Source organism: Gracilinanus agilis, chromosome 2 (assembly GCF_016433145.1).
Source record: "Gracilinanus agilis isolate LMUSP501 chromosome 2, AgileGrace, whole genome shotgun sequence".
Lineage (NCBI taxonomy): Eukaryota > Metazoa > Chordata > Mammalia > Didelphimorphia > Didelphidae > Gracilinanus > Gracilinanus agilis.
Genome location: NC_058131.1, coordinates 153,666,112 through 153,688,667, shown reverse-complemented (window position 1 = coordinate 153,688,667; position 22,556 = coordinate 153,666,112). Strand labels below are relative to the sequence as shown.

General features: G+C 40.2%; 1 protein-coding gene across 1 annotated transcript in view; it reads left to right on the top strand.

Annotated features, from left to right (window-relative positions):
- SNRNP200 (small nuclear ribonucleoprotein U5 subunit 200) overlaps positions 1 to 22,556 on the top strand; it is a 41,524-nt gene that overhangs the window by 9,048 nt on the left and 9,920 nt on the right. The window contains exons 6-34 of the mRNA XM_044663461.1: positions 1,570 to 1,668; positions 3,564 to 3,716; positions 3,876 to 3,975; positions 4,139 to 4,275; positions 4,689 to 4,772; positions 4,878 to 5,051; positions 6,175 to 6,312; positions 6,532 to 6,687; positions 7,494 to 7,664; positions 9,121 to 9,314; positions 9,897 to 10,020; positions 10,286 to 10,435; positions 10,785 to 10,895; positions 12,925 to 13,056; positions 13,193 to 13,381; positions 13,684 to 13,881; positions 14,280 to 14,432; positions 14,555 to 14,635; positions 14,896 to 14,979; positions 15,821 to 15,927; positions 16,270 to 16,388; positions 16,703 to 16,857; positions 17,466 to 17,655; positions 18,568 to 18,741; positions 19,841 to 20,001; positions 20,481 to 20,708; positions 21,331 to 21,522; positions 21,620 to 21,798; positions 22,156 to 22,307. Of these exons, the coding sequence (XP_044519396.1) occupies positions 1,570 to 1,668; positions 3,564 to 3,716; positions 3,876 to 3,975; positions 4,139 to 4,275; positions 4,689 to 4,772; positions 4,878 to 5,051; positions 6,175 to 6,312; positions 6,532 to 6,687; positions 7,494 to 7,664; positions 9,121 to 9,314; positions 9,897 to 10,020; positions 10,286 to 10,435; positions 10,785 to 10,895; positions 12,925 to 13,056; positions 13,193 to 13,381; positions 13,684 to 13,881; positions 14,280 to 14,432; positions 14,555 to 14,635; positions 14,896 to 14,979; positions 15,821 to 15,927; positions 16,270 to 16,388; positions 16,703 to 16,857; positions 17,466 to 17,655; positions 18,568 to 18,741; positions 19,841 to 20,001; positions 20,481 to 20,708; positions 21,331 to 21,522; positions 21,620 to 21,798; positions 22,156 to 22,307 (4,285 nt within the window). The remainder of the gene's footprint in view (positions 1 to 1,569; positions 1,669 to 3,563; positions 3,717 to 3,875; positions 3,976 to 4,138; positions 4,276 to 4,688; positions 4,773 to 4,877; positions 5,052 to 6,174; positions 6,313 to 6,531; positions 6,688 to 7,493; positions 7,665 to 9,120; positions 9,315 to 9,896; positions 10,021 to 10,285; positions 10,436 to 10,784; positions 10,896 to 12,924; positions 13,057 to 13,192; positions 13,382 to 13,683; positions 13,882 to 14,279; positions 14,433 to 14,554; positions 14,636 to 14,895; positions 14,980 to 15,820; positions 15,928 to 16,269; positions 16,389 to 16,702; positions 16,858 to 17,465; positions 17,656 to 18,567; positions 18,742 to 19,840; positions 20,002 to 20,480; positions 20,709 to 21,330; positions 21,523 to 21,619; positions 21,799 to 22,155; positions 22,308 to 22,556) is intronic.

The window sequence follows — 22,556 nt, the reverse complement described above, 5'->3', positions numbered from 1 at the left end:
CTCTTTGAAAAAAGTTATTTCTGTATTATAGACATCAGAAGTATTATATTGGAGGTTTTAAAGGCTGCATTTGCTCTACCCAATCTAGTGCCTTTTGTGGGTAATAAACAATAACAGTGTTATCATTTATTCTCTATACCAGTGATGGGCAAACTTGATGCAGCCCCCTGAAATGTTCTATCCTGCTACAGAACATTATTCCTAATCTGACGAATACAATACAATGAAACTTTGAAAGAGTTGCCTTAGAAACAGACTGACATATGAGCATTTCCTTTCCTTTGGCCCCCCACCACCACCACCCTTTAAAAAGTTTGCCCATCACTGCTCTATACCTTTGAATCAGTTGTGTGACTGAGAATACCATCTGCTTTAGAAAATCCTGTAAAAACTTGCTGGTTCTTTTTCCCATTGTTTCATGAAGTTTAACCATAGTGTGTATAGAGAACATTTCAGTAAGATTTCACAGCAATAAGAAGGTAGAAGCATATTGAATAGTTGCTGTTTTGGGACGAGGTTGGGAGCTAATATTTCATAAGCCTGTACCATTCTTTTGGAATCATCTTTTCTTTGAGACTTGAAAATTCATCCCTATGTTGCCTCCAGCTTAAGTAATTTTTCCTCTAGTTCTTTGGTCATAGCAAGCTACTCTTCACTACTTAATCTTTAGTGTCAGTTTCACTTATTCACTTATTTCATCATTCGGACTTCATATTAATTTGTTGTCCTTTCCCGTTTCATATATTAAACCTATATGGATTGATCTCTCACTTCAAGCTTTATACAGCTTTGTTTTTGTCATCCCTGCTTTTTTTTTTTGTTTTGTGAGACAGTACTACTTATAATCTTCCTTTCTCCTTCATAATATTTTATAAGCAAACTTTTATTCCAAACCAGTGCTGTTCTTGACTCCTTGATATGGCACCTTATATCATGAAATATAAGGAGCAACATAGTATAGTACAAGAAGTCTGAGTCTGGAGTCCTGCCTCCAACAAAACATGTGAGGCAGCAACTTAAAATTTCTCTTGGCTTCAGTTTCCTTAATCTTACAATGAAGGCATTGAAGTAGATCATCTCTATTGTCCCTCTCAACTTTAAAAGTTTTATGATTCTAAAATGAACTAGGCTAGAGGAATGTCATTGGATTCTACTAGTGCACATTGCTACCACCGATTTCTTTGTTCTTCAAAGTATATGACTTTTATCTCATTGTCTGTTTATTCTAAAAAGCTTCATTAGTCTGAAATTTTAATACTGGAATCCTAGGCTTGGGCTTTGATTCTACTGGCTCTATTACCCCTTTGTGGAATGATACCCAATGGGTTAAGTCGTTGGTGAGGAGTAAGAAAGAGGTGGAAAATCTGATCAATGAATAAATATGACCTTGTCTTCCATGCTTAATATAGTTTTGTTGGTCTGTTCATTAAAGTCTTGGAAGATGTTGTGAAATCTACTTTTCAGGAAACTGTTTAATCCTAAGGATTCTGCTATAAGAATCTATTTGGGACTGATACACTTTTATAGAACCACCAGGTACTGCTCTGACTCATTAAATCTGACCCATAGGAAGGGGATGAAGATGTGTATGGGGAGGTGCGAGAAGAAGCATCTGATGATGATATGGAAGGAGATGAGGCCGTTGTGCGTTGCACCCTCTCAGCCAATGTGAGTACAGCCTTTCTGTCCTTTTCACAATCTGTAGAGTAGGATTGATGATCAGATTATTTCTTGGTGTAGCTTTCACTCCCCAGGTGATAGAAGTAAACTTTGTAATGAAACATACCTTTTGAGGTTGAACCCAAAGGTGAGCAACTAATCTCTTGATTCTCATAAATTTTCAGAAAAAAAAAAACAAATAAATCTATGATTAACTAGAGCCATGATGGCGAACCTATGGCACATGTACCAAAGATGGCATGCAGAGACCTCTCTGGGCACATGTGCCCTCACCCACCAGTGTTAGTTACTAGAAAGGCAGAGGGACTTGGGTGGAGCTGCTCCCTTCATCCTCTCTACCACACCTCCTGGCCTCTCTGCCCAGTTGCCTGATGGAAGCTCTTACTCTGTCCCCTAAGTGGAGCATTCGGGCCACTCCTCTCTCTTTCTCCCTCCCCTGTCTGGGGTAAGTAGCATGGGACATGTCACGTTGTCTCTAAAAGATTCACTATCACTGGCTTAGAGCCTAAGATTGATGAAACCTTACTTCAGTTAACAATCAGGAAAATTATATAACTGTTTTTAAAAGGTTATATGGTTGGGAATATGGCTTGATTTCAAGCATAGGAGACAGGACTTTTTTTTAAAGATATTTTATCAATTATATGTAATAATTTTCCACATAGCATTTTCTGAAGTTGTAAGATCCAAATTGTCTCTTTCCCTCCCCTTTCCTGGTGATGGTAAGCAAATTTTATCTGGGTTATACATGTATTATCATGCAAAACATATTTCCATATTGTTCATTATTGTAAGAAAATACTCATATAAAACCCAAAACCCCAAAATAAAAACACAAACTAAAGTGGAGAATAGTATACTTTGATCTACATTCCATCTCCAACAATTCTTTCTCTGGAGGTGGATAGCATTCTTTTTCAGAAGTCCTTCAGAATTATCCTGGATCATTATATTCCTAAGACCGGCTAAGTCTTTCACAGTTGGTCATCCCATTGTATTGCTGTTGCTGTATACAGTGTTCTGGTTCTGCTGATTTCACTCTGCATCAGTTCATATAGGTCTTTCCAGCTCTTTCTGAAATCATCCTGTTCATCATTTCTTACAGCACAATAGTATTCCATCACTAATATGTACAACAATTTGTTCAGCCATTCCCCAATTAATGGACATCCCCTCAATTTCCAATTCTTTGCTACTATCAAAAGAGCAACTATAATATTTTTGTAGAAGTAGGTCCTTTCCCCTTTTTTGATCTTTTTGGGTTACAGACTTAGTAGTGGTATTATTAGACAGTTTCAAATTGTCCTCCAGAATGGTTGGATCAGTTCACAACTCTACCAACAATGCATTAATGTCCCAATTTTGCCACATCCCCTCCAGCATTTACCACTTTTCCTTTTCCTATTGGCCAGTCTGATAGGTGTGAGGTGATACTTCAAAGTTGTTTTGATTTGCATTTCTCTATTCAGGAGTGTTTTAGAGCATTTTTTCATATGATTGTTGATAACTTTGATTTCTTCATCTGAAAACTGCTTGTACATATCTTTTGATCATTTGTCAAGGGGATAATGGCTGGTATTCTTATAAATTTTACTTAGTTCTCAATAAATCTAAAAAATGAGACCTTTATCAGAGAAATTTGTTATAAGAATTTTTTTCCCAATTTGTTGTTTCCTTTCTAATCTTTGTTATGTTAGTTTTGTTTGTACAAAAACTTAAGTTTAGTATAGTCAAAATGATTCATTTGACATCTTATAATGATCTCTATCTCATTTGGTCATAAATTCTTCCCTTTTCCATAGATCTGATAGTTAAACTATTCTATATTCCCTAATATACTTACTAAGAAGTGTCCATTTTAATGATCAAAGTTATTTTTATAGCTTGTAGCCTCTGGTGAGTTGATGAGCTCCAAGAAAAAGGATTTGCATCCAAGGGACATTGATGCCTTTTGGCTACAGCGACAACTTAGCCGTTTCTATGATGATGCCATTGTATCTCAGAAGAAGGCAGATGAAGTGCTAGAGATCCTGAAGGTATCTATGTTGGGATTAATATAAAGATGATGCCATTCCTTCAGACAAGCAGCTACCCACTCAATCAGATTTTATACTCGAGTATTTGACTTCATAGGAAATAAAGTGGTACAAAGCAATCTGCTGTAGTGACTCTAATCATATCTTGTGTCTATGTAGACAGCCAGTGATGATCGAGAGTGTGAGAATCAGCTGGTCCTGCTCCTGGGTTTCAACACATTCGATTTTATTAAAGTGCTGAGGCAACATAGGATGATGAGTGAGTATACAGAGGGTTTTGTCTCTTCGTTTTGTATATATGTTGGAGATTGTTTTCATAGGTGTGGTTCCTATAACATTATAACTTGGATTCCCCATTATCCTGTTTTTCCTTTTCTGCCCCTTCTGCTCATGTTTCATCTTTTTTCTTTTCTGTTTTATAGTCTTATATTGTACTTTGCTGGCAAGTGCACAGAGTGAAGCTGAAAAGGAGAGGATCATGGGAAAGATGGAATCTGATCCAGAGCTCTCCAAATTCCTCTATCAACTCCATGAAACTGAGAAGGAAGATCTTATCCGGGTAAGACTTGAGCTATAATTTTTCAGTAAGCTTTCTGAATTAGGTAATTGTCTTTGAAAGAAAGAAAAATTGAAATATTAGTTCACAAAATGGTTCCTAAAGAGCTGAAATATGGAGTTGAATTTTATTCTGGGCCACTTGAATGCCTGTCAGTGGGTTCAGATCAGAACCAATAGTTTAAATAGACCATAGGCAAAAGACCCTAAGTTCTTTATTGCCACCATGTATTGCCTTTTAGTCCAGACTGCCATACTGGCTTGAGGCTGTCAGCATATTCTGATGCTTTTGTGGGCATGTGAACTTTCTATTTTGTTAGAATTGACCCTTTCCAAGCTAAATTTGCTTTATATAGGTGCATTATAAAGAATTTGAGCCTAAGTTTGTAGATGATATTTGCCTTTTTCCCGTTCTAGGAGGAGCGGTCAAGGAGAGAACGTGTACGGCAGTCCAGAATGGACACAGATCTGGAAACCATGGATCTAGATCAGGGTGGGGAGGTAGGTGAACAAGGCTATTTCAATCAGCTGAGACAATGCCAGTATTGAAATTTAAGAGGGGAAAAGAAGCTTTCTGGTGAATGGTGCTGTTTTTGATGTTCCTAGGTACTAGCCCCAAGGCAGGTTCTAGACTTGGAGGATCTGGTCTTCACCCAGGGGAGCCATTTCATGGCCAATAAACGCTGTCAACTTCCTGATGGATCCTTCCGCCGCCAGCGCAAGGGCTATGAAGAGGTACATGTGCCTGCTCTGAAACCCAAACCCTTTGGTTCTGAAGAGGTATGTTCCTTTTTCTTTTGTTGATAAGCTATTACTTTGGTCTAATCTCACATTTATTTTTTACTTTGATTATTTGGACCCTTTATGGGATCTGGGCATTTGGTTTTATCCCAGAATTGGAAATTGATCCTGCTTTTTTTGGTTTTTGCTTTGTTTTTCTTTTTTTAACCTTACTTTCTGTCTTAGCATTAGTTCTAAGACAGAAGAGCAACAAGGGCTAGGTCAGTGATGGTGAACCTTTTAGAAGCCATGCCCACCCTCAAGACCATATGCTTTGCTGCCGGGCCCCTTCTCCCTCCCTCCCCCCCCCCCCAATCCTCTGCCCCCCTTACCCCACACAGTGGAAGGGAGAGAGAGCACTCCCACTGAGCTGCTGGGCAGAGGGGTGGATGAAGTGAGGAATGTCCTTAGCAAGTATAGAGAAGGGGAGGGGAGTGGCCCGAATGTTTCAGTCCCCTCCCTGTCTGCTGCCTATGAGCTATCCACCTTATCCTAGACCGGGGAGGGAAGAAGGTTCCCATTGAGCTGCTGGGCAGAGGAATAGTAAAGTGAAGAATATCCTCGAGTGTATGTAGAGAGGAGGAAGGGAGCAGCTCCACCTGGGTCCTTCTGCCTTTCTAGTAACTGGGGGGTAGGGGTCACAGTGTGCATGTGCTCTATCTGCCATCTTTGTCACCTATGCCATAGGTTCACCATCATTGGGCTGGGGGGTTAAGTAATTTGCCCAGGGTCACAGTTGAGAACTGTCTGAAGCTAGTTTTGACTCCAGGCCTGTTGCTCTATTGCATCGCATAGCTTGATCCCTCTGACCCTATCTTGTGACCTGGGTTCAAATCAACAGGCTCTGAGTTGAAGACATTATTAGGACCTATGCATAATGACACCACATTTTTCTTGCTTAGGCTCATTCATTTTATGTGATGAAGACATTTGAAATTTAAACATTAAATGTCATATCTCTTTGGTATGTTAGCCTATTTCAAAAAATTACTGTCATCTTTCCGGAAGTTGGTGGTTCTAGAAAATTCTGATATTCTGCAGCTAGATTCTCTTTAGCAAGATAGAACCACCAAGTCTTCCAGACTTTGTCAATAGGATCTGAATGCTATTTTTTTTTTTTAAGCAATTGCTACCAGTGGAGAAGCTACCAAAATATGCTCAGGCTGGATTTGAGGGCTTTAAAACACTCAATCGAATACAAAGCAAACTCCACTATGCTGCTTTGGAGACTGATGACAATCTTTTGCTGTGTGCTCCCACGGTATGAAATCCAGAGATTCTTACCTTCTGAGATCAACTTTACATTTTGCTTGAGATGTATCTGTATTTCATTAATGGAGGGATTGTGAATAAAATGAATATTGGATTTGTAAAGACAAAGTAACTTAATTTTATATGTTCGTTTGAGTCTAGGATAAGATATAAATTTAGCCTTCTTTGTTTTCTTACCTCACCTCATATTTTTTGCTGTTTGTCCTAGGGTGCTGGCAAGACTAATGTGGCATTGATGTGTATGCTCCGGGAGATTGGGAAGCATATTAACATGGATGGTACCATTAATGTGGATGATTTCAAGATCATCTACATTGCTCCTATGCGTTCTCTGGTACAGGAGATGGTGGGCAACTTTGGAAAGGTAAGGGCTACAATAAGAAGTTAACTCTGATCTAGATTTTCCCAAGACCAATTTATTGCTAAGACTTAACTGTAAATTTTATATCTTCAGTTACTCTCTAAACCTTCTTTTATGAATAGTAACGAGGTGTGACAGTGTTATTAACCTTATTTTGAAGTCCTTGGAGTGGGTAGAAGAAGCAAGTCTGATGGAAATTAGTTTTGAACCTTTTGATTTCTGTTTGTGGTTTTACAAGTTCAGTGTTCTGTGATATGTAGCCTCACTTGGAAATTTTTAGATGTTAGCAGTAAAAATTGCTTTGTACCTGTCTTTTGTCAAGGTTTTTTTCTTCTCTGTTCTTTTTTCTTTACTAGTTGATTTATTCTCATCAGTACAGTATTTGTTAAATGTTTATATGCACGTTAGCAATGAAAGTTGTTTACAAGTACTCCATTTTTTTTCTCCTTTTGGTTGAAATGTAGTCCCACCTTCACTTGTTTGTCATATGTGGACACAGATTTAACAGTCTGAGGTAGTGGATAGCATCATGAAAACTGAATTCATATCCTATACTAGCTCTCTGACCATGCTGACATCTCACTTACATCTCATTTGTATTGGTGGAGGGAATTTCTGTGTGAGAAGAACCCATATAGGTCTGGGCCAAAAATTTGGAGATAATCCAGCTTAGTCAATAGGTAGCTCCCTTGTTTATGGGAGCTACCTATATCCTGAAACAAGATTTGCTTTGTGTCATGAAGTATATAATATAACACCACTTTTGAACTTCTCCTCTCTAAGATGTCTCTTGATTCTTAATTCTTCAGCGCCTTGCAACATATGGTATTAATGTGGCAGAGCTGACAGGTGATCACCAACTGTGCAAGGAGGAAATCAATGCCACTCAGATCATTGTCTGCACCCCAGAGAAGTGGGACATCATTACCCGAAAGGGTGGGGAACGTACCTACACCCAACTAGTACGACTCATCATCTTGGTAAGTAGAAAACTTCTGGATTTGAAGGATCAAGAGAAAAACCTCTTAGAGAAAATTACTTGAATCTAATATTGTAGCTGATACAAGTTTCATGCTTTTAGTGCCGTTAATACAAAACTAAGACTGATAGAAAATCTTGCTCAAAGTTGAGGGTTACAGATATTCAAGTTCAGGATATTTTAGAAAATGACAATAAGAATCAGGAAAAGTACTCAAAATGAGGGTGGCTAAATCAGAAGGAAATCCCTCACTTAATTTATCCCTGAACCTCTTGTTCAGCTTCTCTTGACAAGTGACCATCAAGCCTTTGCTTGGAGAGCTCCATAGTAGAGAAAGTCAGTCCTTCCAGTGGCATTCCACTCTGAGAGAACTGTTAAGCCAACAGCTAGGTGGCAGAGTAGATAGAATGCCAGGCCTGGAGTTGGGAGGACCTGAGTTCAAATTTAGCCTCAAACACTAAGCTAGCTGTGTGTTCCTGGGCAAGTCACGTTCCCCCAGTTACCTAGCCTGTATTCTAAGACAAAAGGTAAGGGTTTTAAAAAAATGGAAGGAAAGAAAGGAGGCTGTTAGGGAATTTTTCTGGACACTAGACTTAGATCTGCTTTTTATCTCTCCTTGAAGTGGTTCTCTCGGATTCATTCTCTAGATCCTGTAAACCTTTAGCTTTTAATGACTCGGCATATCTGATTTTGAAAATACTCCAGGAGGTCTGAATACATTTCAAAACATAATATATTTCACTCTCTTTGTTTTTTTCCTACATTTTTTTCCTCTGAATTCTTGGTACAAAATGACTAATATGGAAAAATGTTTTACATTACTGTACATATAAAATCTATTTCAGATTGCTTGCCAAGGGAAGGAGATTATTTGGCTCACATTTTTTTTAATAAGGTTAAAAATTACTTTTATGGGTAATTGAGGAAAAAATCAAGTATTTAAAAGCTAAAAAATAAAGGAGCTAAAAGAAAAGAAATGCTCTAGGGGTAAACATGTTTGAAGAAAAATAGAATTTTGCATATAATCACTTGATACATTGCACCAGTTAAAGAACTTACCTCTTAAAGTAAATTAAATGTTGCCACTGATCTTATCTTTCCTCTGGTGATTTTTTTTCTTTGAGCTATAAATAAGTGGTAGCCTTATCTGTATCTCTTCTCCTAATTTTTGTTGCTCTCTTGGGTTCAACAAACTTGCGCAAGATACAGATAATGTGCAGGGCTGTTGTGCCATGTACTATGAACATGCTCATATTTTTCCTCTTGATCAAAGTGCAGGAGTCTCTCTGGTACTACATGATAATGTCTCTGCCTTTTAGTGAGGGATTGAGTAAGATACTTCTTTTACCTTAATATAGGCATTATAAACAATTAGTATCTATTAGAGGAAAAAAATTGAGTCCAGGGAATTATTTCTCTTGTAACAAGGCTAACTTTTGTTTACATATCATCTCCAGGATGAAATCCATCTTCTTCATGATGACAGAGGTCCTGTCCTTGAGGCTTTAGTAGCCAGGGCTATCCGAAACATTGAGATGACCCAGGAACAAGTTCGGCTCATTGGGCTCAGTGCCACCCTCCCAAACTATGAGGATGTTGCCACTTTTCTACGTGTAGAGCCTGCCAAGGGCCTTTTTTACTTTGACAACAGGTATGAAGAGGACCTTGAAGCTGTCAACTCAAAGAGATTTTTCTCTCTGCTATTTCCCATACAATTGGGTGTTTATCTACTCTCAAAAATAGACAGGAAAGACAGCCGGGGTCATTCAGGATATGTCTAGAGAAGAATACACCAAATCTATTTCTTCAAAAGGCCTCCAACTAAGGCCTGGAAATCTCTTGAATTGGGTTTGGGAGCCTTGGGGAGAGTTGTGAAGTAAACAATAAGTGCATTTGAGGAAATGGGCTTTTGCATTTGTTCTTGTTCTCCCTCTCTCTCCCTCCCTCCTTTCCTCTTTCCCTCCCTCCCTCTCTCCCTCCCTCCCTCCTTTCCTCTTTCCCTCCCTCCCTCTCTCCAGGGTCCCACTGCTAGAAAGTGTATGAGGCCAAATTTGAACCCAGGGCCTCCCGTCTCTGGGCCTGACTCTCAATCCACTGAGCCCCTTTGCATTTGTTTTCTTAGGATGAGGGAAAATATTGACTTTCTTTTTTCTTCACTCCTCTAAACAACACACACACACACACACACACACACACACTATTTTAAAAAGAAATGTCACTATTTCTTTTTAAGCTTCCGTCCAGTGCCTCTTGAACAGACATATGTGGGTATCACAGAGAAGAAGGCAATCAAACGTTTCCAGATAATGAATGAAATAGTTTATGAGAAGATTATGGAACATGCTGGGAAAAACCAGGTTAGTTTCAAGTTCCTTTGATTTGATTTCTTCTAAACATCTTGAGTCCTTTGGGTTTTCTGTAGTTCATTTGGGCCTCAGACATTTACTAGTTCTTAGACAGCCAAGATTTTTACTTCTCCTTGGCTGGCCTTCCTCACAAAACCTTGGCTTCTTGACCTTTTGCAATATTGAATACTTTCTGCTTACTGTGCTTCTCAGGAAATTTCCTGGAGTGGCCCTTGGAGCTGCATCTCTGCATTGTCATTATGTAATTTCGTTGCAGGTGCTAGTATTTGTCCACTCTCGAAAAGAGACAGGAAAGACAGCCAGGGCCATCCGCGATATGTGTCTAGAAAAAGATACACTGGGCCTATTCCTTCGAGAAGGCTCTGCTTCCACTGAGGTTCTGCGGACAGAAGCTGAACAGTGCAAGGTGAGAATGAAAAGGCAGGTTCCACTCAGGGCCTGCAGACTACATGTAGTACCAGAGTCTGGCTTCGGATAGCAGCAACATCAGCAAGTATTCCCTAAGAAATTAGTGCGTTGGTGACCCTGCCTCACTTATATTTGAGATCTTGTCCTGAATGTGATTCTTTCCTAATGGGGAATTACTGTGTAAATGGAGTCTTGAAAACTCTGTAGGCAGCTTTGCCTTCCTCATCTGTATGCAATGCATATTTGGAGGTTTCAGAGACTTTTTGATGATGTGATGATGTTACGATTTCAAATAAACCGAGGACAGGAAAATAGGGCTCACCTCAAGTGTCTTTTCTATGCCACAGAATTTGGAATTGAAGGACCTCTTGCCTTATGGCTTTGCCATTCATCATGCTGGTATGACCAGAGTTGACCGAACACTTGTAGAAGATCTTTTTGCTGATAAACACATCCAGGTGAGGGAAAGCATGGTTGATACACATACTGCAGTGGTGACATATAGACAACTAGGTTTTGTCCTGTTTGGGGGGAGATAGGGAGAGTCACATTGTTGTTGTTATTGTTTTTGTTTGTTTGTTTAGGCTGTTTTCCCATGGTTGCATGATTCATGTTCTTTCCCTCCCCTCCTTCCACCCCCCTCCCATAGCCATCAAGCAGTTCCACTGGGTTTTACATATCATTGATCAAGACCTATTTCCATATTATAATATTTGCATTAGAGTGATTGTTTAGAGTCTACATCCCCAATTGTATCCCCATCAAACCAAGTGATCAAGCAGTTGTTTTTCTTCTGTGTTTCTACTCCCACAGTTCTTTCTTTGGATATGGATAGCGTTCTTTCTCATAAGTCCCTCAGAATTGTCCTGGGTCATTGCATTGCTGCTAGTAGAGAAGCTCATTACATTCGATTATACCACAATGTATCAGCCTCTGAATAATGTTCTCTTGGTTCTGCTTTCACTCTGCATCAATTCCTGGAGGTCGTTCCAGTTCACATGGAATTCCTCCAGTTTATTATTCCTTTGAGCACAATAGTATTCCATCACCAGCAGATACCACAATTTGTTTAGCCATTCCCCAATTGAAGGGCATCCCCTCATTTTCCAATTTTTTGCCACCACAAAGAGCGCAGCTATAAATATTTTTGTACAAGTCTTTTTCCTTATTATGTCTGGGGTATAAACCCAGCAGTGGTATGGCTGGATCAAAGGGCAGGCAGTGTTTTAAAGCCCTTTGGGCATAGGTAGAGAGTCACTTTTTAAAGGTGTCTCACAACTTCACTTTAACCATTTGGAAATTTGTTTGCTATAGTTCCAGAGGCCATCCATTACCTGAAGATTGTAGGGTGTGTGAGATACCAAAAAGGGTTCTTCTCCATAATTTTATCAAGCATATGTTGGAAGCTGGCCTGTTCTATACTGTTCAAAATTCTATTCTATGTAAGAGGGAGATTTTTAGGTATTTTATAAATATATATTTAAAGTGTGGCCGCCAGGAATCAAAAATTCAGATTGATTCCATAATTAAAATAGACCCAAGTCAGCGTCCAGTTTAAGGTAGTTTATTTACAATTAGGAAGGTAAATATAAGTAATTAGAAAGAGGGAGAGGCCTGGACAGAGAGAGAAGGTTAAAAGGCTAACTAAACTAGGTTACAAGCCACAAGACTTTAGAAATCAGAGAGGTTATAAGCCCTACTTAAGGCAGAGTTTGGAAACGCCAAGATAGGCCAAGGAAGTCAGCCTAACTTACCCATGTGACAATTCATAGTAGAAGCATTCTGAGGTCTCAGCCGTGCACCTTCAGCCCCAAGTCCAAAGCCTGAACTCCTTCCACTCCTCAACTCCTGAACTCCTGAACTAACTTTACCAGGTTGTAACCCATGTATTTAAAGAGATAGAATCTCTTGTTTCCTGTGGGCCACCTCTAATTCAAGTGGACCAATGGCAGCCTCTACACTGATTTGTTCTGCCCAAAGGGCAGTCCCTTGTTCTTGATTTGATACTTATTGTCACACGTGGTTAACTTATCTCCACTCCCCTTTTGAGGGAGCTGGGGATGATATAATCTAGATTGTCACCTGCGATTAAATTATCTCCACTTCCCCTGAGGGAGGTGGGGATGATGTAATCTAGATGCCATGGGTAAGTAGATTTTTGACTATGAATGGGCTAGAGTTAATTTCATTTACACATCTACCACTTACTAGCTAGGTGATCCATCTTAGGCAAGTTGCTTAACTTCTTGGGCTTCTGTTTCCTCATCAGTAAAATGGTGATAATGCTTGTATTATCTAAGAATGTTGTAAAGAAAGTGTTTTGTAAACCTTAAAGCACTATGTAAATGTGACCCTGTTATGTAACTTGATGTGATAGTCCCCTTTCATAGGGCTAGTTCCTTGAGAAGGCAGAGCTGCTTACCAATCTGGTTTGTTACCAATAGTACAGCCCTTGATTATCTTTAAAACTTGACTTGCCTCTATTAGGTTCTAGTCTCTACAGCAACTCTGGCTTGGGGTGTAAACCTTCCTGCACATACAGTCATCATTAAAGGCACACAGGTGTATAGCCCAGAAAAGGGTCGTTGGACAGAATTGGGAGCATTGGACATTCTGCAGGTAATGGGCCTTTAACTTAAGTGTATTTTGGTTCAAAACTTTGTGCAAGGGTACTAAGAAGATACCAGAATACTTTATGTCAAACAGAAAGCTTTCTTGTCATCTGCAATTCACTTTCTTTTCCTGATTGGTCTAGATGCTGGGTCGTGCTGGTCGACCACAGTATGATACAAAAGGGGAAGGTATCCTCATTACATCTCATGGGGAGCTGCAGTACTATTTGTCCCTACTCAATCAGCAGCTACCTATTGAGAGCCAGATGGTATCAAAGCTGCCTGACATGCTCAATGCTGAGATTGTCCTGGGGAATGTCCAGAATGCTAAGGTAAGAGTTGCTCTGCCCACTAGATTCCACTTTCTCAGATCTATTCTGAACTTAGGATAAAGTGGTCAGAAGAATGAGCTAGTACCTTTAATCTTGTCCTACTAATCACTTAGCATCCAACAGGGCTTTCTCCTTAATGACTTTCTTTGTTGTGCTTATTTATAAGATTTTGTGGCTAGTGCTACCAGTTATATTCATTACCAAGGTCTTAGGGGATTTACTTGGTAATAACCTCCTAGAATCTTAGTAATTGTTTGATACTTACTCTTCTTTCTAAGATCAGTGAGCTCTTGTCTTTGCAGGATGCAGTAAATTGGCTGGGTTATGCCTATTTATATATCCGAATGCTCCGTTCCCCAACTCTCTATGGCATTTCACATGATGACCTTAAGGGTGATCCCCTGCTGGATCAGCGCCGGCTAGATCTGGTGCATACTGCAGCTCTCATGCTGGACAAGAACAATTTGGTCAAATATGATAAGAAGACTGGCAACTTCCAAGTGAGTAGGGTGATTCTTAGGCCTGAGGGCTTGAGGAGAAATCCCAGACTTGAGGGAATTTTAATTTATTCGGCTGAAGCTTTAATTTGTGTTGTTCCTAGATCCCATACAAAAGTACAGGATAGGATTTCAGTAGTGGTTGATTAATTGAACTCAGGATGTCCTCATCTAATTGCAATGAGTCCTGAAAATCTTCCCTTAATATTAGCTGAGTTAATATGAAGAGTTTAACTGACTTTTCATTGTGGACATGTGTCCACCTCATTGAGCTAGCTCTTGTACTATGCTCAAGCACACTCTGCCCCTAGTCTCTCTGAAAAAAACCTATGATAAGGAGTTATTGAGCTGCAAAAAGGGATTTAAACTATCAATATTAAATTGCATTTTCCTTCTTGTAGGTGACAGAGCTTGGCCGTATTGCCAGTCACTATTATATCACCAATGATACAGTGCAGACCTATAACCAGCTGTTGAAACCAACCCTGAGTGAGATCGAGCTCTTTAGAGTGTTCTCACTATCTTCAGAATTCAAAAACATTACAGTAAGAGAGGTGAGTCTTTAGAAGTCAGCCTGAAAGAGCCTGAGATTTGATACTCAGTGCATTGGAACCTAAAATTTTGCTTCCTATGTACTTGGGTTTTCTTTCTGATTCATTTTCTGGCCTCTTAACAGGAAGAGAAGCTAGAGCTTCAGAAATTACTGGAGAGGGTTCCTATTCCCGTGAAAGAGAGTATTGAGGAGCCAAGTGCAAAGGTAAGCATCTGACCACTTAAACTAGGGTCCTTGCCTGAAGGATGAGGATCACATTTTTTCATAACTCCCAAAAGAAATTAGGATTTCAGATAACTGTTTTGGTAGCCTGCTGGACTGTAATCCTTCTACCCATCCCTTTTGTACAAAGTAATTAGTATCTAGTATTGGGAAGGATGCCCAGAGCAGGAACAGAATTCAGTTGATACTCTGAATCAGACTGTAGAGATTATATTGCTTTCCTCATCTTTTCCCTTTTACAGATCAATGTGCTTCTCCAGGCCTTTATTTCACAGCTAAAGCTGGAGGGGTTTGCACTGATGGCGGACATGGTATATGTCACACAGGTGAGTTTAGAGTTAGAACTTGGCTCTAGCAAGTAGGGTCACACGATTTTTAATTTCCTGCTCTCCTATGTGTGTCTTAGGGTGGGGGCAGTTGCCAGAATTTCCTGGCTGTGGTACAGTGTTGCTGTGATAGCCTAGTATCTGCTGCTTTACTGACCTGAGCATCATGAGAGGGTGAGGCTGTTGGAGGGGATGGTAGTGTTGGGGAGAGGCGGGGAGATAGTCATGCAGCTAGGCCTCTTGAACCAAAGGCAATTCCTTCTTGTTAATGTCACAGCCTTTATTAATGAGCTAAAAGTGACAAAAAGTCTCTCCATTTTTATTGTTTCCATCTAATAAAGTTTCTCAGTAGCTTGAAGCTACTGGCAGGAGACAATCTATGTTGTGAACCTTGTATTAAGCTACCTAAGATTTTCACAACTCAGCTGTCCCTGAGAGCTGCCCTTCCCTCAGTAAGCACCTACAGTATGGAAAGGAAATAAGAATAAGAACTATGTTATAAGGGGGCAGCTGGGTAGCTCAGTGGATTGATAGTCAAGCCTTGAGATGGGAAGTCCTAGGTTCAAATTTGGCCTTAGACACTTCCCAGCTGTGTGACCCTGGGCAAGTCACTTGAACCCCCATTGCCCACCCTTACCACTCTTCCACCTATGGGCCAATACACAGAAGTTAAGGGTTTAAAAAAAACAAAACTATGTTATATAGCAAGGGAAGAGAGAGAAGTAAGGTGTTTTTGTGAGCAGGTAAGGGTGGTTGGATCAGAGGATGAGCTCATCCATGCATAAGCCAGCCAAATGGATCTAGCACTTATAAGAAACTAACTGTGACTTTCTTTTCCTAGTCGGCTGGTCGATTAATGCGTGCCATCTTTGAAATCGTCTTAAATCGAGGTTGGGCACAGCTGACAGACAAGACTCTGAATCTATGCAAGATGATTGACAAACGCATGTAAGGGGCTGATGGGCTGAAAAGTTAATCATTGGTTGCAGAAAAGAGTCTGAGGCTATAATTTCAATCTGAATCTGATAGCTGACTGGTTAGAATGGTTATGAAGCAACAGAGTTTACAACATCTTTGGCTTCTCTTGAGTTCATTGGAGTTTATGGAATTGGGATCGACTATTAGGTAGCAAATATATTGACACAGCTTAGATTTCATTTTTGTTTGTTTCTATACATGTCTATTATAATTTTGCCTTGTCTTTTGGGAAATGTAATAATGTTAATCCGTTCCTCAAAGAGCCACAGGGCTTGAAGAGGATCCATTGGCTTTCATTTCCTTCCTGAATAGGTGGCAGTCCATGTGCCCTTTGCGCCAGTTCCGGAAGCTCCCTGAGGAGGTGGTAAAGAAAATTGAGAAGAAAAATTTCCCCTTTGAGCGTCTGTATGACCTGAATCACAATGAGATAGGTTTGTAGAATTCTGGTCTTTTTTGCCACATTGGGAACAAGTACAAGTTGAAATGGAAACTACATCCTAACATCAGACCTCATTTTCTACACTCTGATCTAACTCTGTCCCTATCACATATCTTTAACTTGACTACTAGGGCTTTGTCTTTGAGCTCTAATTGATCACCGTTCTAATTTGATTGTGATGGAAAGAACCCAGTTAGCCAACACCTAAACTACTGATAATCCATAGTAGTTCTTTGGTCCTATGTAATATATCAGATTGACTGGGCCTGCAGCCATTGTGCCATCTCTTCTTGCCTCTTTTCATAGGTGAGCTTATCCGTATGCCCAAGATGGGGAAGACCATCCACAAATATGTCCACCTTTTCCCCAAGTTGGAACTCTCAGTGCATTTGCAGCCCATTACTCGTTCTACCTTGAAAGTAGAGCTGACCATAACCCCTGATTTCCAGTGGGATGAAAAGGTGAGGTTTTATTTTATGAGTGATTGTTCTCAGAGTGGTTATGAGAGAATTCAATGAAGGGAAAAACCATCTATTAAATAGCTACTGTAACTATTAAAAGCATGCAGCTGCACTAGGACTTTTGGGACACTTTGTATAGCTGAGTGAATCAGTCCCTGCCCTTGTGGTTAGAGCTTATACATTCTAAAGGGATTGAGAACACATTGGGAGGAAGAGGGATGAAGATTTGGGCAAGTGAATTTTGATTTGGAGAGCCACAGGGTTTGTGACAGAAACCACAGAGCAGTTAGTTGCCATGCCCCTTCTGGTAGTAGTGTTACTGTTGAATTGATCATGTAAGAGGCTAGAAAAAAGGATTGTGTGTGTGCAGTGTGAGGGTAAAGTTTCAGGTCAAGTCAACAATACTTACTAAGTATCTACTAAGTGCTAGGCACCTAAGGCAATAGTTATATACAAAGGATGGTCAAGGCAGTCCCTGTTCTCAAGGAGCTCATAGTCAAAAGAGATCTTATGGTTTCCTAGACGGGTGACTGGACAGGATGTTAGCCTATTATGTTAGTGAAGGCAGGGCATTGCTCTTTGCTGACTCTATTCCCTTCTCTTGAAAGGTCCATGGTTCATCTGAGGCATTCTGGATTCTGGTAGAAGATGTGGACAGTGAAGTGATTCTACATCATGAGTATTTTCTGCTCAAGGCCAAGTATGCCCAGGATGAGCATCTCATTACATTCTTTGTTCCTGTGTTTGAACCACTTCCTCCACAGTACTTTATTCGAGTGGTGTCTGACCGCTGGCTGTGTGAGTACTGGCTTCTCTTGAAAGCTAACCCCTTCAATAAGAATAGGTCCCCTTATGGCTATTGATCTCACAATATCTTTTTTTTTTTTTAACTGTATTACTATTAAGGGGAGGACATGGTATTGAAATGAGGAAAGAGGGGTTTTATGGGTTCAACATATTAAAAGGTGGTCGCCAGAGGATTGAACTATTATCAGTCCTCAATTAAGAATAATCTCAAGTCAAAATTGACTTTTATGGAAGTTTATTTATAATTAGGAAGGTTGAAGGTAGGGAAATTGAGAGAGAGAAACTCTGGCCCGGACCAGGTAAGAATTTAGAGGCCCAGCAAAGAAGTACAGAGGTTAATTAAACAAGGCTTCTAGCCACAAGGCCTTTTACAATTAGAGAGGCAAGAGAGGCCTCCCTGAGGCTAGAGCCTCCAGAAATGCCAAGGGAAGAGAGAGAGAGTCAGCCTAACTTACACATGTGACAATTCAAAGGGAAGCAGAGGTCCCACCATTCCAACACTCCTCCATGAACCAGAAGAGGTCCTCACCAGATGCTCTCTTCCACTGAAGAACCCAGCTGACTGAGAGCCTTCTCTTTTTAAAGGGGTCACTTATGCATCACTTCCTGTTCCTCCCTCCTGATTTGCATGTCCAATTACAATAGATGATTCTCATAGTACTGCCTAGGGGGCAGTCCCTCACCCTAGCACACCTGGTTTATGGACCTCCCAGAATTAGAGGTGTTCTCACCTTTGGTGATTAAATCTAAAGATGGGCAGTGTAGACTTAATCTAATTATCACAGTATGATGTATTGTGATAGTGAGTGCAGAACCACAAACCTGTAGTTTACTAACTAGGAACTTTGAAGGTATGTATTGGAGATTGTTATGAATTCTGACTCCTGATTTCTTACCTGGTAGCATGTGAGACCCAGTTGCCTGTCTCCTTCCGTCACTTAATCTTACCTGAGAAGTACCCACCTCCCACAGAACTTTTAGACTTACAGCCGTTGCCTGTGTCTGCCCTGAGGAACAGTGCCTTTGAGAGTCTCTACCAGGACAAATTCCCATTCTTCAATCCCATCCAAACTCAAGGTGGGTATCAAATCACTATGTATTGCCTCCCCATCTGAACCTTATGTAAAGATTAGTTCAGAAATTAAACTATCCTTGCCAAAGATAGAAGGCCAATTTCTCTTGAGATTTGTTTTCAGAAAAGCTAGCTAGTGGGAAAACCCAGTAAATTTTCCTTCATGGTAATAACCTGAATCCAACATTAAAACTTAAAGTTTCTAAAGCTTTCCTATCTTAATAACTGGTAGAACTTTAAACTTTTTCTGCTTTCTGGGATTCATTACAGTGAATCCAGCTTTTCTTCTAGTGCCTTGTTATATCTCTCATTATCATAGCCAGTGCCTATACCACTTAAAAGTCGTCAAATTTAGTGCTTCACCATATGCCCAGGGTGCCTGAATAGTTTATCTTGTAGGATGTCCAAGGACTCCATACCTCTCTATTTAGCCTTCCCCAGAACCATTATAAATGCCCCGGGACTTGGAAATATTTCTAATGACCAGAGCTAGGGATGAAACTCTAAGCCACTATCTCCATTTCAGTCTTTGGGGTAAAAGCAGGATCAGAAAAGCAAGGTAGAAAATAGTTGGTTTGTGTTTTTTGTTTTGTTTTTTTACTTGCTTTGGGATTCATTGCTGAAACCATAGAAACTCCTTGGATCTTGAAATATTTCTCATTCTCATCTATTGTGCTTCTAAATACCTGAGTTTTCTTTTTTCTTTCCTTAACAATAATAATATTAGTAGCTAACATCTATATGGCTCTTTAAGGCTTATAAAGCATTTTACATGTGTTTACTCATTTGATCCTCTCAACAACCCTATGAAGTAGCTGCTGCTATTATTCTCATTTTACATTGAGGCACCAGAGAAATCATGTGACTTGCCCAGCAATATTTAGGTCATCACTATTGGCATTTGCTCCCCATAATTTTGTGTATGTAGCAGGAAACTTAGTAACTTCTTGTTGAATGCATGAAATTGGCTGCTAAAATGACAACAATGATATAGCCACCATCTTGTCTCACAAGACCATGTTTTTACACAACTTTTATACCTAGTAGTCTGCCTAGCCTTCCCTTCTCTCTTGGATTTAACACTGATATTCTTTTGGCTTGTAGTGTTTAATACGGTGTACAATAGTGATGACAACGTATTTGTGGGTGCCCCAACGGGCAGTGGGAAAACCATCTGTGCTGAATTTGCCATTTTAAGGATGCTCTTGCAGAACTCTGAAGGTCGCTGTGTCTATATCACCCCCATGGAGGCTCTAGCAGAACAGGTAAGGAAACTGCTCACCTTTCCCTAGGCATACCTTCCCTAGAAGCTATTCATAGGATCAGAGAAGAGCCCTGAATCTGGCCTGGCTTCATTTTAGACAGATGTTCAGAGAGGAAATATGACTGGCTTATTATAATAGGTTGAATAAATACCAAAGTTGAGTTTGAAGCCAAGTCCTTGAACTCCAAATTCAGTTTTTCTTTTACTTCATGATTTTTCCCTTGTTAATCTACATGAAGGTTCTCCTGTTTCTGAAACCTTCGGTGATAGCTGATGCCTTTCCTCCTTTTATGTTTCATTTTCTTTATTTGTGCCTGTGGGAGAAGGTGTTCTTCAGTGAATCAGCAGAGGTTTGTAAAGTACTTTGATACCTGTAGCTAAAAAGGTAGTCTTGTGACCTGTTTATCTCCTGAACTTTTTCTCAGAATGGTTGAAGTGACAACTTGGAGAGGCTTATTTCTTGTATTCTTCCCTTGCCAGGTGTATATGGATTGGTATGAGAAGTTCCAAGATCGACTCAACAAAAAGGTAGTACTGCTAACAGGAGAGACTAGTACTGACCTGAAGCTTTTAGGCAAAGGCAATATCATTATCAGCACACCTGAAAAGTGGGACATCCTCTCCCGCCGCTGGAAGCAGCGCAAGAATGTCCAAAATGTCAACCTCTTTGTAGTGGATGAGGTCCACCTCATTGGGGGTGAAAATGGGGTATGTATATGGTCTGTTAGCAAAAATATGGGTCTAGTACTTCTCACTAGGGAAAGCTTGGTATTGAGATGCCCACACAGGCATGACAGTTTCCTTATTTAATGGCCTCAGGAGAATGCTGTCTGCCATTTAACTCTTAACATTTCAATGGAGAGGAGAGGATTTTAAATGCTTTTTGTAGAGCATCATGAAAAATGAAACTGGAATGTTTTTTCATTGAAGATTATTGATTTGGGGGAATAGAGAATGTTAGAAGAGACCCCTAGCTTTGAAGAAAGGATTAGTAATAATTGTAGTATGTATTTATAAAATAATGAATATATAAAGTACTTTGTAGACTCATTTAAACCTATGATTAGCAACTTTCAGACACTGGTAGACTTCTTTTGCAGATGGAAAACTCGGGCTTAGATTATAATTTGTTTCAGGTTGAATAGCTAGTAAAGGATGGAGCCAAGACTCATATCTAGGTCTTTGAAAGTCTTGGGTCCATTGCTTCCTCCCTTCCCCCAGTCATGGATGGAATTGAAGTTATTGGAAATGAAAAGCTGGGTTTCTAGAGGGACTGACTAGGCTAAATTGATACCCTTTTTTTGAATTCATCCTCTTATTTCTCTTACAGCCTGTACTTGAAGTGATCTGCTCTCGTATGCGCTACATTTCTTCTCAGATTGAGAGACCTATTCGCATTGTGGCACTTAGTTCCTCCCTTTCTAATGCTAAGGATGTGGCCCACTGGTTAGGCTGTAGTGCAACCTCCACTTTTAATTTTCACCCCAATGTACGTCCTGTCCCCTTGGAATTGCATATTCAGGTAAGGACTACTTCCATCATTCCCATCTGCTTTTAAATATGCAGGGAACAGCAAGCTTTATGACATCCATGTTTTCCTTTTTCCTTTTGGTTCTTAGGGCTTCAACATTAGCCACACACAGACTCGCCTACTGTCTATGGCAAAGCCAGTGTACCATGCCATCACAAAGCATTCACCCAAGAAACCCGTCATTGTTTTTGTTCCATCACGCAAGCAGACTCGCCTGACTGCCATTGACATTCTTACCACCTGTGCAGCAGACATTCAGCGACAAAGGTACATTCTGTAGCAGAGATTCCTTCTGCCATAGAGGTATAATCTATGGCAGAAGAGTATTCAAGCAGCAGAGCTCTCACAGGCAGTTTGCCTCCACCACCTTGCTCAGGACCACTCTGTATTCCTATCTTGTACACAGAAGTCAGTTCTACAGAAATCCCAGGTTCCCAGGAAAACTATTCTTAGGGAGGTCCTTATAGAGGTGTAGACATTCCTTTTGTCCCAAGAAAGATGTGTTTCATGGTGGTGGGCCTGCTAGCGAGTGTACTGACCCATTCTATAGCTTTGCCTGAGGCAGAGTATGAGACTTCCGCACCTGAGATATCCTTTGCTTTTTCTCCTTGCTCCCATGATCAGGTTTCTACACTGCACAGAGAAGGATCTGATCCCATACCTGGAGAAGCTGAGTGACAGCACCCTCAAAGAGACACTGCTGAATGGTGTGGGCTACCTGCATGAAGGGCTTAGCCCAGCAGAGCGGCGCCTAGTAGAGCAGCTCTTCAGCTCAGGTACAGAATTGGCAGAGATCACTGCAGGGCCTTCTTAGGACTTCATCAGCCTCCTCTTAATCTTATTTTTGTTCACTTGGCACTTCATTATCTTACTTTGGTTTGACATTTGCTTTTCCTACTTCACCATCTCCAGCCCCAATTATTTATTCTTCACAACAGGCTTTTCATCTTGTTAGGAAGTAACCTGTTTTCGCTTCCTTTTTCTTATCATTGGAATCTAATGCAGGCTTCCCTTATTAAATTATG